The sequence below is a fragment of the Mesocricetus auratus genome, unplaced genomic scaffold (genome assembly GCF_017639785.1).
Source record: "Mesocricetus auratus isolate SY011 unplaced genomic scaffold, BCM_Maur_2.0 Super-Scaffold_100003, whole genome shotgun sequence".
Classification (NCBI taxonomy): Eukaryota; Metazoa; Chordata; class Mammalia; order Rodentia; family Cricetidae; genus Mesocricetus; species Mesocricetus auratus.
In genome coordinates this window covers 18,389,573-18,403,886 of record NW_024429188.1, presented here as the reverse complement: position 1 = coordinate 18,403,886, position 14,314 = coordinate 18,389,573, and the positions used below count along the sequence as shown (strand labels likewise).

At 38.7% G+C, this 14,314-nt stretch overlaps 1 protein-coding gene across 11 annotated transcripts in view; it reads right to left on the bottom strand.

Moving 5' to 3' along the window:
* Reps2 (RALBP1 associated Eps domain containing 2) overlaps window positions 1-14,314 on the bottom strand; it is a 220,605-nt gene that overhangs the window by 119,199 nt on the left and 87,092 nt on the right. For 8 of the 11 annotated variants that reach the window (XM_040744098.1, XM_040744093.1, XM_040744097.1 and 5 more), the window contains 3 exons: window positions 11,819-11,967; window positions 9,513-9,639; window positions 3,783-3,880 (listed from right to left, as the gene is read on the bottom strand). In XM_040744098.1, the coding sequence (XP_040600032.1) occupies window positions 3,783-3,880; window positions 9,513-9,639; window positions 11,819-11,944 (351 nt within the window). In that variant the 5' untranslated portion in view covers window positions 11,945-11,967. The remainder of the gene's footprint in view (window positions 1-3,782; window positions 3,881-9,512; window positions 9,640-11,818; window positions 11,968-14,314) is intronic. The other 3 variants (XM_040744089.1, XM_040744096.1, XM_040744095.1) reach the window with 1 other exon arrangement.

The window sequence follows — 14,314 nt, the reverse complement described above, 5'->3', positions numbered from 1 at the left end:
ACAGAAGGCCATGCTTCAAACAGGTGGTAGGAGAACAAACGAACGTTAAGAGAATCAGACTGGCACACGGCTGAGATATATTGCTAAATACACACCAAGATGTTAGTACAACAAAAGAGAGAGAGAAAGCTAGGGAGAGAGGGAGGGAGGGAGGGAGGGAGGGAGGGAGGGAGGGAGGGAGGGAGGGAGGGAGGGAGGGAGGGAGGGAGGGAAGAAATAAGGACAAACTTGCTTCAGGTCATGTGGAGTCAGGCTGGACATTGGCAGAACATGTTGGTTTTTTCCTGTGCTTCCAATAGTCAATTATTGCCAAACACCTATACCCAGCCTCAGCTCTCCCCCGAACTCCAGATCCACAGAAACACAGAACTTTCATTCAACTACTCTGGGCTGTCTCAAAAGCTCCATTCCTGGCATCCAACACTGAACTTACAGCACCAGGGTTTTTCCTCAACACCACTTTCTGTCCAGGGCTTCCTCTCTTAAGGTGACATCACCATCTTCCATTCAGTTCCCAAGCCAGTAGCTGGAGGAATGGTGTCCAGTGCTTGAATTCTAGGCCATTCCATTCCCAGCTGTGATCTTGGGAAAACCCAATAAGGTATATCCACCTCAAGCTTTGTCATCTAAAATGGAGGTTAAGAGTGTTAACCTCTTACCCCAAAACAGTTGTGAGCACTGAGTTAATATGCACAAAATGCTAAGGACACAGAAAATGTCGTTGTACAAGTAGGTCAGCCTGCTTTCTCACCTTCTCCCATTCCTTACCCCTTTACCTCTATTCCTTCCCACTTCAACTGTTATGTTACTCCCCAAAGAAGTCCTCCCTGACTAATCTCCAAAGTGCAGCATAATTTTCATTCACAACTAAACCCATATATTGACTTGGTAATGGGTTGGTTAATAGTCATCTCCTAAAATAACCTGAAAATTCCTTGAGGACGGGACCTATTCATACATACCTCATTTAACACAGTATCTGGTACACTGCAGGTATTAATTCACTAAGTATTTGTCAAGTGAAGGGTTCAAGAAGCATGCTTCTCAGCAGAATGGGGCCTAAAGGTTTAGAAGAAAAACCACAGGACACCAATACAAGTAAAGGTTCATGGCACTGCTTCCAGGGGGCTTGGTAGAAAGGGTCCCATGAGTCCCATCCCACCCCTGAGAAATCAAAGATTCACTGCTGATTTGACCAGTGTTTCTACCTATTCAAGATTTCATCTCTCAGAAACATCATACTCTGCAGGAACCTTCAGTCCACACCTTAGAGAGCTTTGAGAGGAATGCCTCCAAGCCCTTCCGTAATGCAAACATGCCTCCCCAGTCTGTGTGATTCTAGTTTTTAAAGGCACATATTTTTATACCATGGGATCTCTACACACAGCCAAATACTACATCTGGGGCTCATCTGAAGAAACAACCTTGAGGGTAAAACTGATCTGTACTGGCCTTAAAAGAGAATGTCTTTGTTTTCCTTTTTTTGAGTTAGGGTCTTGAGTTTTTGAAGTGACCCTGAACTCACTATGTACACAAAGATGACCTTGAACTCCTGACACTCCTGTCAGGTATACTCTGAAAATAACAGACTTTCAAGAATACTTTCAGGATAAGGATGTAGTGGAGGAGTGGAGTCCTTACCTGGCATGGGCAAGGCCATGGGGGCTATCCCCAAGTATACACACACACACACACACACACACACACACACACACACACACACACACAGAAGGGAGGGTTATAACATCTAATTAATGTTCATGGTGTGATATAGCCTTCTTGTAATATGGAACTCTAATGTTGAGCTAAGTGTTTAATGTGCAGAGTGTAACACTGAACTCTCCTAAACTTAAGTTCAGATTCTGCCACATACTTGCTATGAATGAAATCTTAGATTTACTGCTTGACCTCTCTTAGCCATCCATCTATACTAATAGAGACAGCAGTGCTTAGAGCTTACATTACATGTATCACATATGGTTCAATTACTATCTTTTAGAGAGTTCTTTGCAAACAGAGCACTGCTTTAAGATCAAGTTCTGTGTCACGTCTAACAGTGTCTTATGCCCAAAAGGCACTCACTGAGACAACTCCAGGATCTTCTTCGGACTGTTTCTTCTCGTCTAAGCTAGCAGTCCACTTCTTAGCGGGAGCGTCTGACTGTACTCTTCTATTTTGAGTAGAGTTGCCTGTACAGAAATGGTCCTTCTTCCTGAGTTCCACAATTGAAATGTTATACAAACCACCACCCACTTATTTTTGTCTTTCATGTTAAATAATAAGCCTAATTTTTTTTGGTTTTACAAGACAGGGTTTCTCTGTTTTGGAGGCTGTCGGTCCAGCCTGGCCTCGAACTCACAGAGATCCGCCTGCCTCTGCCTCCCGAGTGCTGGGATTAAAGGCGTGCGCCACCAACGCCCGGCTAATAAGCCTAATTTTTTTTGATAGTTTCTCTCTTGTACGTGTACACACACATCTTAATAATATACTTTCCCTAAAAAGGAACTTAGAGATACTACACAAGACAACAGCTATGGACATAGGAAAAAAAATCTAAGCTTTTTACCCAAAGGAAAACACCAAAGAATTAGAAGCTGAAACTACCTAAGCTATGGTGTGAACAGAAGAAACTGAATATCATTATACCTGTGCCATAATATTTTGTATCTATTCCATGCAAAAAGCAGTAGTTGCTTATACTTACAGACCAATTGCTATCTAAATGGCATTGTCTGAGGCACTGAGAAAATACAGAACGACTACAGCCTTCCAGAAGCTTACTACATAATTGGAGACACACAGCAAATGGAAAGCAGTTAATACGGCATTAAATGAGTAATAATAAAGAATAAGGCAAACAGGAGACAAGATGCTTTAGGAAATGTGGAGCTCTCCTGAAGAAAGTGCTCCACGGTTAAGTAGATGGAAGGGTATGGATGCTTTAGACACACCTAAGAGCAATAGCTACTCTCTGGTTTATTCTAAAGAAGGAAAGGAGACAGAAACAGAAAAGATTTAAGAAAAAATATACAAGCAAAAGAACAGAAAGTGTAATGCTTGAGTGATGAGGTAGTTTTACATCTTTCTTGCAAGAAAATAGAGAGCAACCAAAAAGCCATGCTCCTCAATAGAAGACAATGAAATACATCTGACAAGAAAGCACAAGAATAAATGATTTGGGAGGAAGAAAAAAATCAGTAAGAACGTGGGGAACAAGAAAGGGTCATGGGGAAGATACAAAGTATGATATATACATATACATATACATATACATATACATATATGAAACGTTACAGTGACCCATGCCTGCAATTTCAACTCTTAGAAGGTGGAAACAAAAGGATCAGCCTCAGATACACAGAGCATTTGACATAATTTTGATGAGATCTTGTCTCACCCTACCCAAATGAAGAAAAACATGTTAAAATGAAGTCCATTACATTGTATGCTAGCTTTTAAATATTTAATCATTTTAAATGCTATATTTCTTTCAGGATTTTCTTTGTAAGAGTTGTTTTTATTGTTAAGTGTGTGTATGCACACGTTTCTGTGTGTGGATATATGAACATGCATGCAAGTACCCATGGAGGCCAGAAAAGGATGTTGGACTCCCTGGAGCTGGAGTTACAGGTGGTTGTGTGCTGCCTAATATGGGTGCTAGGGTCTGAACAATGGTCCTCTGCAAGAGCAGTAAATGCTCTTAACTGCTGAGCCATGTCTCTATCCACAGTACAAATTTTCTCTCAATTCTTTCACTGATGCAAGCCCACATCATTACTTACCCGAATAAGAGATGCCTGGCGATGGAGGGGTTTGACTCCTGGACCCTCTGATGAGGATCCTTCAGGCTGGCCAATGGGCTGCCTAGTTTCATAAGGAGCTAAAAAACAAGACAGAATGTTAGAAGGATATGCAAAGATTCTACTTCAAAATTATTATTTCACACTCAAACTGATGTAGCATGTGCTTTTCAAAAAAAAGGTAATGAAGGAATCAAAGTTTATAATCTGAGAGCTACATAAGACTCATAAATCCTGATCCTCTTGCCATCCTAATTCCACTAAACAATCTAAAGGTATCTAACCAATATCACTCACACCAGGTTAAGATTAGGAATAAAATGAGAGAGTAATACAGTGAGAGCCTCGATGACATTTAGAAAGAGTGAATTAATAGCTAGAAACTTGCCATATTACAAGTATTCATTTTTTTTTATTCCTGCTTTTTGTGGTATCTTGGGCCATGCTTTGAAGTGGTGGGGCTCACTTTTGTGTTCATTCATGGTTTCAAAGGATGTGACTTTAGCCTAGAATGAACACTGGCAGTAGGTCAGAATTAATCAAAGGACTGATTTGAATGACCAGCAGCTCTATACTTATGAATTGCATCTAGGAAATGATGGTGCTTTGCCTGGATGGCTGGTGGCATCTTTTGACTTCCTTCATCTTTTCTTCTAGCAGAATCAAAATTGAAGCATGATATCCACTATTCCAATTGAAACTTCTATCACTTAAAAAGAAATGAATTCAGGTAGTGGTTTCTCCTTACCAATTTCATGCCATATTCAAATCAAGTTTACATTTATTTGGGAAGAGAAAAATAAAAGGGAACAATAGCCTTGGATTTAAAAACATGAATTAGGAGAGGAAAAACTCAATTGTGCATCAAGTAGAAAACTCAGGAATCCAGAATAGTTTTTTCCCTAGTTCCCAATTAAATACAGGAACTATACTATACATTTTAGAGGGAATGACGAGTGTACTGCCTATTTGAGGTTGACCTAATGTATGTATGTATGTATGTATATATATTATATATATATAATGCCTATTAAAAACTATCGCTTTATTTTAAGTGTTTGGATGTTTCACCTGCGTATATGTCTCTATAACATGTGTGTGCTTGGTACACATGGAGACCAGAAAAAGACATTGGATCCCCCAAAACTTGAGTTATGGACAATTGTAAGCTTCAGTGTGGATGCTGGAAACTGAACAAAGGCATGCTAGACAGTAATCTCTCCAAACCCAAAAGGTATCATTTTAAATAAAGAACTTGCTCTGCAGTCCATATTTATGAACTCTTTCAGTAGGAAAAGGGAAGGAGTTTCCTCAAATTTTTATTTTGCAATGAAGATTTTTGTTAAAATTTAGTTTTCTGAGGGCTATAGAGGTGACTTAGTGGTTAAGAGTACTGGTTCCTTTTTCAGAGGACCAAGGTTCAATTCCCAGCACCCACATGGTTGTTCACAACCAAATATAAGTCCAGTCCCAGGAGAACCAATGCTCTATTTTGGCCTCCACTGGCACTACATATCCTCATTGTATAGGCATACATGCAGACAAAACACACACACAAAATAAAATAAAGGTTAAAATTTTTGAATAAAAATAAATCTTATATTTTAAAAATTATAGATGCCAAATCTAATTATAATTTATATATGCATTCCTATTTAAATGTATTCATCATATAACCCCCAAAGAAAACTCATATGAACTTTAAACACTAAAACCCAACATTATTATTTATTATAGAAACAAATTGTTGTCTTCTTTATTGTACAGAATGCAAAAACAAGTATATGAAAAATGAGTAAGTGTAATACATATTTATTATTCTGTAAATCAATAACCAAAATATTTTGTGATTTTATTACCCTTAAAATAAGCTTCTAAACCATAAAAAATGCTATTCTTTACTTATTTTATTTCCAGAACACCTGACCTTGCCAATATGGTAGCAAGACTGTTAATTATAACCAGTTCCAACAGAAAGGAGAAATTATCACCCAAAATGAATCCATTTCTCATCTTTGTGGGCTAACACTTTGAGGTTTTAAAATACATAAACTGCTTCTTCCTATAGCTTACTTATAAATAAAATTGGGTGGAGAGCAGAGGTGGATGTTATGGTGCCATATTCAGCATAGTTTGATCTTTTTAAAATAAAGAAGGTACAACAATAACACATCAAGAACACCAAACTGACTGGACATTGTGGCATGCACCTGTAAGCTTAGTAGGCAGGAAACCGGAAGGACAGAAGGAAGGAAGGAAGGAAGGAAGGAAGGAAGGAAGGAAGGAAGGAAGGAAGGAAAAATGAAGGGAGGAAGGGGGAAAGAAAGAAGGATGGAAGCAAGCAAGCATTCAGACTCACATCTATTTTGCATTTCTTCCTAGCAACTAGAAGACAAAATTATAACACATTAAAATATCCAAATGATTGCCTAGCAACATATTTAGTGCATTTCAGAACCTACTAGGAATAGATTCAAATGCAAATACTACAAAAGAAAATTCATAGAGAGCACATGATCTGTGTCTTCAAAAGTAATTTTTCAACTTGTAGGCAGGCATTGTCCTCTGGCATGTTTTTTTCAAAATCACTCCATGTTGATAGAACCACATTGAACTCTTCATACCAACTGAACGTTGCCAAAAGGTTTTAAGCACAGTACGCGAAGTATGGCTAGGATCCTAGTGCTCATGAGCTCAAATGAAACCCATAGACCTGTGCCTCCCATAAAAGAGAGGGTGTGTCTACTACCCAGAGGAGACCCACTGGGGAGGAGGGTACCATGTGACCCTCAGCTCAAATCCCTCACCTACAGGGGTCTTACCATGGAGAGATAGATGTATTTCACCAACCAAGCTTTGATGGAAACTCAGCTACAAAGGAGCTTACTTTGGATTTTTTTCTTACTTTAGGGAAAGGCTGGGCTGGCCAAGGCTGCCTGTTACTGAAAAATCAGTCATATATCTCTAAAGGGTGTGCTCCATTTAGCTACATGAGCAACAAAGCTGATAATTAGGCCAGCAGCAATCTGGTTTCTAGGTTGCTCCTCAAATGAATCAAAATTCAGAAAAAGGGTACATATTACTTATTACTTCAAATCTTTTCCTTCCCAAATAAAATTAAAAACACACAACTCAAAAGCAAACCAAACCACCTTTCAATTCCTTTACAAGAGGTTTCATATGGAAGTAGACACATCATCTTTCTCCAAGGAGAAGACTATTTTTTAAAACCATAAAGCATTCATTACTCTGAAACTGTGAAACTGTGACTGTTTTTACATACCTACCCAAAAGATTCTACACCTAAGTGTCAGAGAAATGGCAACCTAAGTCACAAAAAAACCCTCATGAACAAGTATTTTCAGTATTCTTATTCATAATAGCCAAACACTACAAACTACCTAAATGTCCATCAACAGGAGTTGATGGGAGATGTCCTTCTATATGCTGTGAATATATATTTCTCTTATTGGTTGATCAACAAGGCTGTTTCAGCCAATGGACAGGCAGGATTTAGCCAGGCAGGAAATTCAAACAGGGATAGTAGTAGTAGGCAGAGTCAGGGAGATGCCAAGCAGCTGCCGAGGAAGCAAGAGACCTGGGCATCACCAGTAAGCCAAGACCATGTGGAGATACACAGATTAATAGAAATAGGTTAATAATTAAGAGAGAGATAGCCAATAAGAAGCCTGAGCCATCAGCCAAACAGTTTATAATTAATATAAGCCTCTGTGTGTTTATTTGGAACTGAACGGCTGGCTGCCAGACCTGGTCAAACAGAAAATTCCATCGATAAGAAGGACCATTAATCCATGATTATCTGTGCAATGAAACCTACTGAATAATAAAGTGAAAGGAACTACCAATACAATGATATGAATTTTGACTGTTATTTTGAGGGAAAGATAGCATACAGAAGTAGAATCATTCCACATATTTCCTTTGGCATGAAGTTCTACAAGAAAAAAAACTGATCGACAATGATAAAAATCAGTTCAGTGCTGCATTTCAGGACATGAAGCAGCTGGGAAGGGTCATCTGCAGTGCAATGGGAACATTTTTTTATCTTGATGATAGCTAAATGAGTATACTGATTTGTTAAAATTCAAATTAATTACTTAAAATATGCACATTTTATCATACATAGATTTTGCCACTTTAAAACAAGTATAAAAAGGAATGAGGGCATACAGAACCTAGCCATCAACTCCTCAGAGTCCAGAAAGAGGGAAGTGGATGGTCTCTTCAGTGCTGCAAGAATGGGAGCCCACTTAAAATAGGATGAGAGGGTGGGGCAAGAAACAAAGGACACAAACAAGGACTATGAAAGGCAGAATTTTAATGATAGAGTGACTTAATAGACGACAAATAGATTTACCTATGAAGTAAACATTAATTTCAAAGCCCAAATTAGATTTGAAATAGAAGAAACAATTCCCCTTCTTCAAAAAAGGCAAATCATACAATGGAAACTGCAAGAGGAGAATGAAGATTTCTCAACCCTGTGTAGTTTTCGACAGCAATGAGATAACCAATTTTCAGGAAATTTTGTGTTGTTTTGTTTTTCTTTTTTTTGTTTTGCTTTGGTTTTGTTTTTTTTTACTATCCATTAGGAACACTATCTTCTTACATTGCATAGAATATCATTTTCAAATGAGTTTACACTGATATTTCCATTGACTCCTAACATCCTCCTCATTCTTTTTTAAAAAAAATATGGTTCAGAGATACACAATAACTTGCGTAAAGTCATGCAAGGTCCTCCTAAACCCAACCTTCTGATTCTAACCCAAAACTCTTTCCATCATGTGCTACCTGCTTCTCTCAGCAAAAGGACAGTTCAGCCTAGCATATCTTTGTATTTCTCTGACCCTCTAGAAGTCACCATCTTTTTTCAATGCAGCAAAATCCTGCAGAAACTGGGTCATTTCCATTTCCACCACATCCCACAAAATGGGCAGAGGCTATAGGACATTCTACTCTAGAATACATTCAATTGGTCATATCTGAAACTAGAGGTGTGGAGGACAGAAGGACAAGATGCTGCAGTGAATTTATGGAGCTTCCCACATTGTAGTCTGAGAAGCCAACTCTGCAAGTCATCCTGAGAACCAACTCATATATTTAACCCCTGAAATAAGCAGAACATAAATATGAGCAAGCAGACAGCCCCATAACTGTGCATGCTGCATGATTCTCAGCAAAACGCTACTCCTAGCATTTCCCTCATCTTTATCCTAAAATATAAACGCTCAATATTTTAATTTATGTCTCTGGCCTTTAAAGATTGGATAACTCACTTGCTTTTGCATAGTTATATTTTTAAAGAATTTTCATAAAAGCAATTATTGAGTAAATGCATTTAATGTTCCTGCAGAAGGGAATAACAATTCTCAAAAAATGCAAACCCCTAGCATGCTACATTCCTTTAATGAAATTTGTATATGAAATATTAAATCATCTAAATAGTTGTTTACAAGTCTAAAGACGAACCAGTTTCCAGGCTAAGAAACAAAGCATTGCTGAGATATGCTTAATTTCATTAAAAAAAAAACTTTGCTTGAGAAAATAAAATGAAATTGAGCCATGTTTCCAAAGACAAGAGTAATTAAATCAGGAAATTAAGCAGCTGGTGGCATTGCTGCCTGGTAGATTAAGGAGACTCTAAGACATTGACTGTGACAGCTGCCCCCCCCCCTGGTCGCCTCTTACCTGGATGCATCTGTTCTGTGCCGCTCCGCAGTTTGCTGTAGCCATGGCTCAAGGACACCCTCTGGTAATGAGGCGGGGAAGAAGGAGGGGAGGCGAGGGGTGACATCGTGGGAGACTGTGATTCCTGCTTCAAAGAATCAGAGCAGAGTTCAGAGGCAACCACTGGAAAAACCTGGCATTCTGAACTACAGTTTAAAAAGCAAAATGTGACTCTGCAGCTGGTGACCTGGCTGATTTAACAAATGGGGAGAAATATTTCCTCAAAAAGGCAGCATAGCAAAAGGGTAGTATTGAGGATTCAAAATCACTAGTGCTGTGCCACCTAAATTACTAATACCAGCCAATTAGCTCAATAAGACACTGATCAAATAAGAGAACACTTATAACCCTCAATTGTGGACAGATTCCATTTTCAGTCAATTAATAAATTAATGAATCTTCCTTTTTAAGACTCCTACTTATTGAATTTATATTCAAGTATAAATCTAGAATATACAATAAAATTTATATTTCCCATGTTTAATAGTGGGTATTCTTGGAGCTTACTATAAAAATAAATGTTGGGAGAGTTGTTTCATATGGAGAGACTCCAAAACATGGCCACCCCATTTAGTATACTCCAAAATACTAAGACGAAGCATTCATAAGTACAATTGGAACCCCAACTCAACTATGAACCTGATACAGAACACTAAACCAAGTAACAGCCTGAGCCTGGCTTTCCTCCTTTTTTTCCACTAGCAATAGACTGTAAGCGTGGGCTACCCAAAGAACAGGGGAATGGTGCTTTTTATAACAGAGACTATATTGGCTTCTTTAATTTAAAAACAAATATGCAATCTGAGAAAGAGACTAGACCTGAAAACTTCCCAGGATATCTGTCACTGTGAGACAGTGAATTCTCAGTGCTGTAGACACATACCAAAGTATACCTATACAAATCCCTATGTCTCTCTAGCATACTACCTAAATAATTAAAGCAACGTTACATGGAGCTGTTTAACAAAATGAGCTATGCCTCTTTTAACTCAGACCATAAACATAAACATAAAACTCAGGCCAGGCATAATGTAGCACACTTATAATCCTGGTAACCCTGATACCAGCCTGAGATATATAGAGAAAGTCTGTGCCAAAAAATAAAAAATAAAAAATAAACCTGCAACCTTGAATATCCAAGACCATCAAAATAAACCATGTAAGTTATTTTCTAGTATAACCTTTTGATATTTATTGCATTTTTAAAAACATCTTAATTCATAGCCAAGCATTGGTGGCACATACCTTTAATCCCAGAACTTGGGAGACAGAGGCAGGTGGACCTCTGTGAGTTCAAGGCCAATTTGGTCTACAAAGTAAGTTCCAAGACAACCAGGACTGTTACACAGAGAAACCCTGTCTCAAAAAACAAAACAAAACAAAATCTTGATCCAGTTCTTCCTAAAATATGTTTTTTTACCTTACAGAAGACAGTACTGAATATAATCTGACTTCTCTGCATGGCTCTGTATCAGAAGCAAGAGTTATATCATGATGTCGTTGGGGTATACGAATATGAAAACTGTCTCTTCCTAACAGGCCCACTCTAATGGCATCCTTTTGTCTCTATTAATCACCTGATGGCTGCAATCAGTGGCCTGATTTTAAAAGCCCACCCTCCAATTCTGGTTGCAAGCCCACTAAGCTGGTAATAGCATTTACTTCGATGCTGTTTCACATGTTTCCCAAGAAAGGATTCCCTGGTAAAAAAAGACTTTGGTAAACACAGATCTCCAGGTCTCTTTATGACAGACCTGCCTGTCAGTGTGCACTCTTAATTCACTAGGCTGATGATTTAGTCTTTCCCCTAGGAATGGGGCATGAGGACATACTTGCCAAACATGCTTAATCACAGGATCCTTTGGGACTTCTTTTTGGAGGGGAGCACTTGCTAACTCCTAGAAGTTATATTTTTTCTCTTTGGTTTTAGTTTTGTTGTTTGTTTCCATATTGTTTTAGAAGTTACATGTCAATGAACCTATTTAGAAAACCACTGACCTAGAGAAATTAAGTAAGTGTATTAAATCAAAATCATTGTTTGAGGTACAATTCTATACGAAGGCAGATTCTAAAGGGTCAGTGGGTGGCTAGCAGTAATTCCTATGTGTCAGCTTCTTCTTGTTACAAGAAAACTTTCCTGGCTCACTTCCAAATTTGTAATTGTGTTCCAGATGGCAAGATTTGCTGGGAGTTTGGCGACAGACCAGACTGTGCTCCATGAGGCTTCACGGTCAGAATCAAATGAACACGCTGAATCACACTCTCACCTGTTTATCCTCATCGTCCATTCTTTTTAGGGAATTCTTTTCCGTGGGTAAGTATGGGATCTGAACCTTCTTTCCGTGAAGCTCAGCTGGGTTCCCAAAGCGCATCTCACCATCACTCTTTGCCATCCCAAAGCGAGGCAGAGGCAGTTCTTTAGAAGCAGAAGCAGAAAGGCTTAAGTGAGGCCTTATCTTAAAAATGCAAAAAGGGGATCCATTTTTGAGGGAAAATTTCAGAGCACTAAATATAGTTTAAATTTTAGTTCAGGCACAATGGAGACTCCTATAATAATGTCATGAGAAAAAAATGTAATGCTTAACCAAGGTATTCCAGCTTAACATTTCCATGCTACTAAATCATCACAGAGCAGATTCAGGTTTGGGACTAGCTCCCACTTGATCCTGCAGAAAAAGGATATGAATTTTATCTAAACAAGAGGCAACAATAGCCAGCAAAGCTTATAACCACTTAAATACACCAGATGCAGTGTCAGGGGTCTGCAAATACCAACCCATACATCTTCACAGCAATTCTGTAAGATAAACTAGCATTAGCAGCTCCCTTTACAGCTGTGGAAAATGGCATGAAGAAGCTACGGAATGTCGCCCCAGTACCACACAACTAATCTCTGGGAAAGACACAGTTTGAAGCCAAGTGAGTTGGTCCTTACCAATGCCCTACATTAATGTCCACTCCCTTCCTGGGGCAAACTTAATGGGTTGAATAGTTTCCCACTCGATATAATTCTTTTATGAGTTTTCACCCAATCTCCCGTTGCCTATTGATAACATAATGAAGAAAGTGTTATGAAGTCAGAGCAATTGCTCTAACATTTTACCAGATTCTAAAGTCAAAACCATTGGCCACCCGCAGTTTGACAAAGAGCTGTCTGATATATGTACTCATCTTTCAAATTCTGACATAACTGTTCTGAAACGAAAATGGTGCTTTGGCATGCTTCTAATTCTCAGCACAGCAAGCCACACATAAGCACATGACACAAAGATCCACAAAAATAAGGATAATATTGTGGATTAGGCATAATGATTTGCATCTGTAGCCATTGTTCAGGAGAATTCCCAGTGTGCCTTTGCACTTCTGTCATCCCTCCACTCCAAAAACACAGCTGTGTTTCCAATGATGGATGCTGTGCTAAAGCCAGGAAACATCTTAGCAACAGCAAGTATGCTACTCCCAAGGCAAAGAAGGCCCCTGGTTCTCTAATATCCACATGTTTATTTTTAGTTGCTATGTCCACATTTGACTCAAAGAAGTGGGCAATTATGACAAATCCCTGTGGAACCGATCAGCTAAGGGCCCAAGAGTCATAGAGATAAATCAATCTGAAAACGAAAACAAGATTTCTCTCTAAAGAAAGATGGTCACCATGTTTAATGTTTTAATGTTTCCCAGCCATGGGCAGCTCTCTAGCACTGAAGGCGGAAATGAATTTCAAAAGGAAAAAGGTAAAAGAAACTCCAGAGTCTTATTGAGTCACACAGAAGAAGTCAGTCCTGTGGTGCTGTTCACAGAAATATCTTTTTCAGCTGGGTCTGACAAATGGATCTAGAAATATAGGACAAGAGCATACAAAATACTCTCTCTACTCTGGCCTTCCCATGAGACCATTAGTCTACTGCAGGAGATTCTTGGTACTTACAAGCTCCCTGGCCAGTGCTTTACTGGCATTTGGTCAAGGGAACAATGGAATACAACTGTAACATTACACATGTTAACAGCTGTACCAGGACTCCCAGATACCCTTAAAGACAGTGTCACTTCACATATTTCCCAACCTTGGTTATGGGCACCTCTCCAGAATCAATTCAAATCCCCAGAACGTATGCAAAAATCTGGGCATGGCTGTGTGTGCCTGTAATGCCAGCACTATGGAAGGAGACAAGAGTATCCCAATAAATTGCCAACCAGTTTGTATAGCTGAAAGAGCAAGCAGTCTCCAGTTCAATGAGAAACCCTGTCTGAATTCAATAAAGTGGACAGCAGTAGAGAATGACATATGACATGAACCTCCATTTGCACAAGTATAGGTGTGCACATACAGACACATACATGCACCACATACACAGAGGGAAATAGAACACAAAAAAGAAAAAAGTAAAATAAATTGGTCACAGGAAACAAATAGCATATGATTCCACTTACATCAAGAATAGTAAAATGAATACAAATAGAAAGATAAAGAGTAATTGCCAGCGATAAGGAGTGAAGAAGAAAGGGGTAGTTGTTTAATCAGACTTTCAATTTTACAAGGCAACGTGGGAAATTTCTAGAAAATGCACGTATAATAAAATGAATAGACCTAAAACTACTGAATTTCACACATAAAATGGTTAAGATAGGAAATTGTGTGCTATATGAATTTTATAACAAGAATTTTTAATTTTAGTTGAAATTTTAAAAGGTCAAATTAGGCCAGGCAGTGGTAGTACACGCCTTTAATCCCAGCACTCAGGAGGCAAAGGTAGGTGGATCTCTGT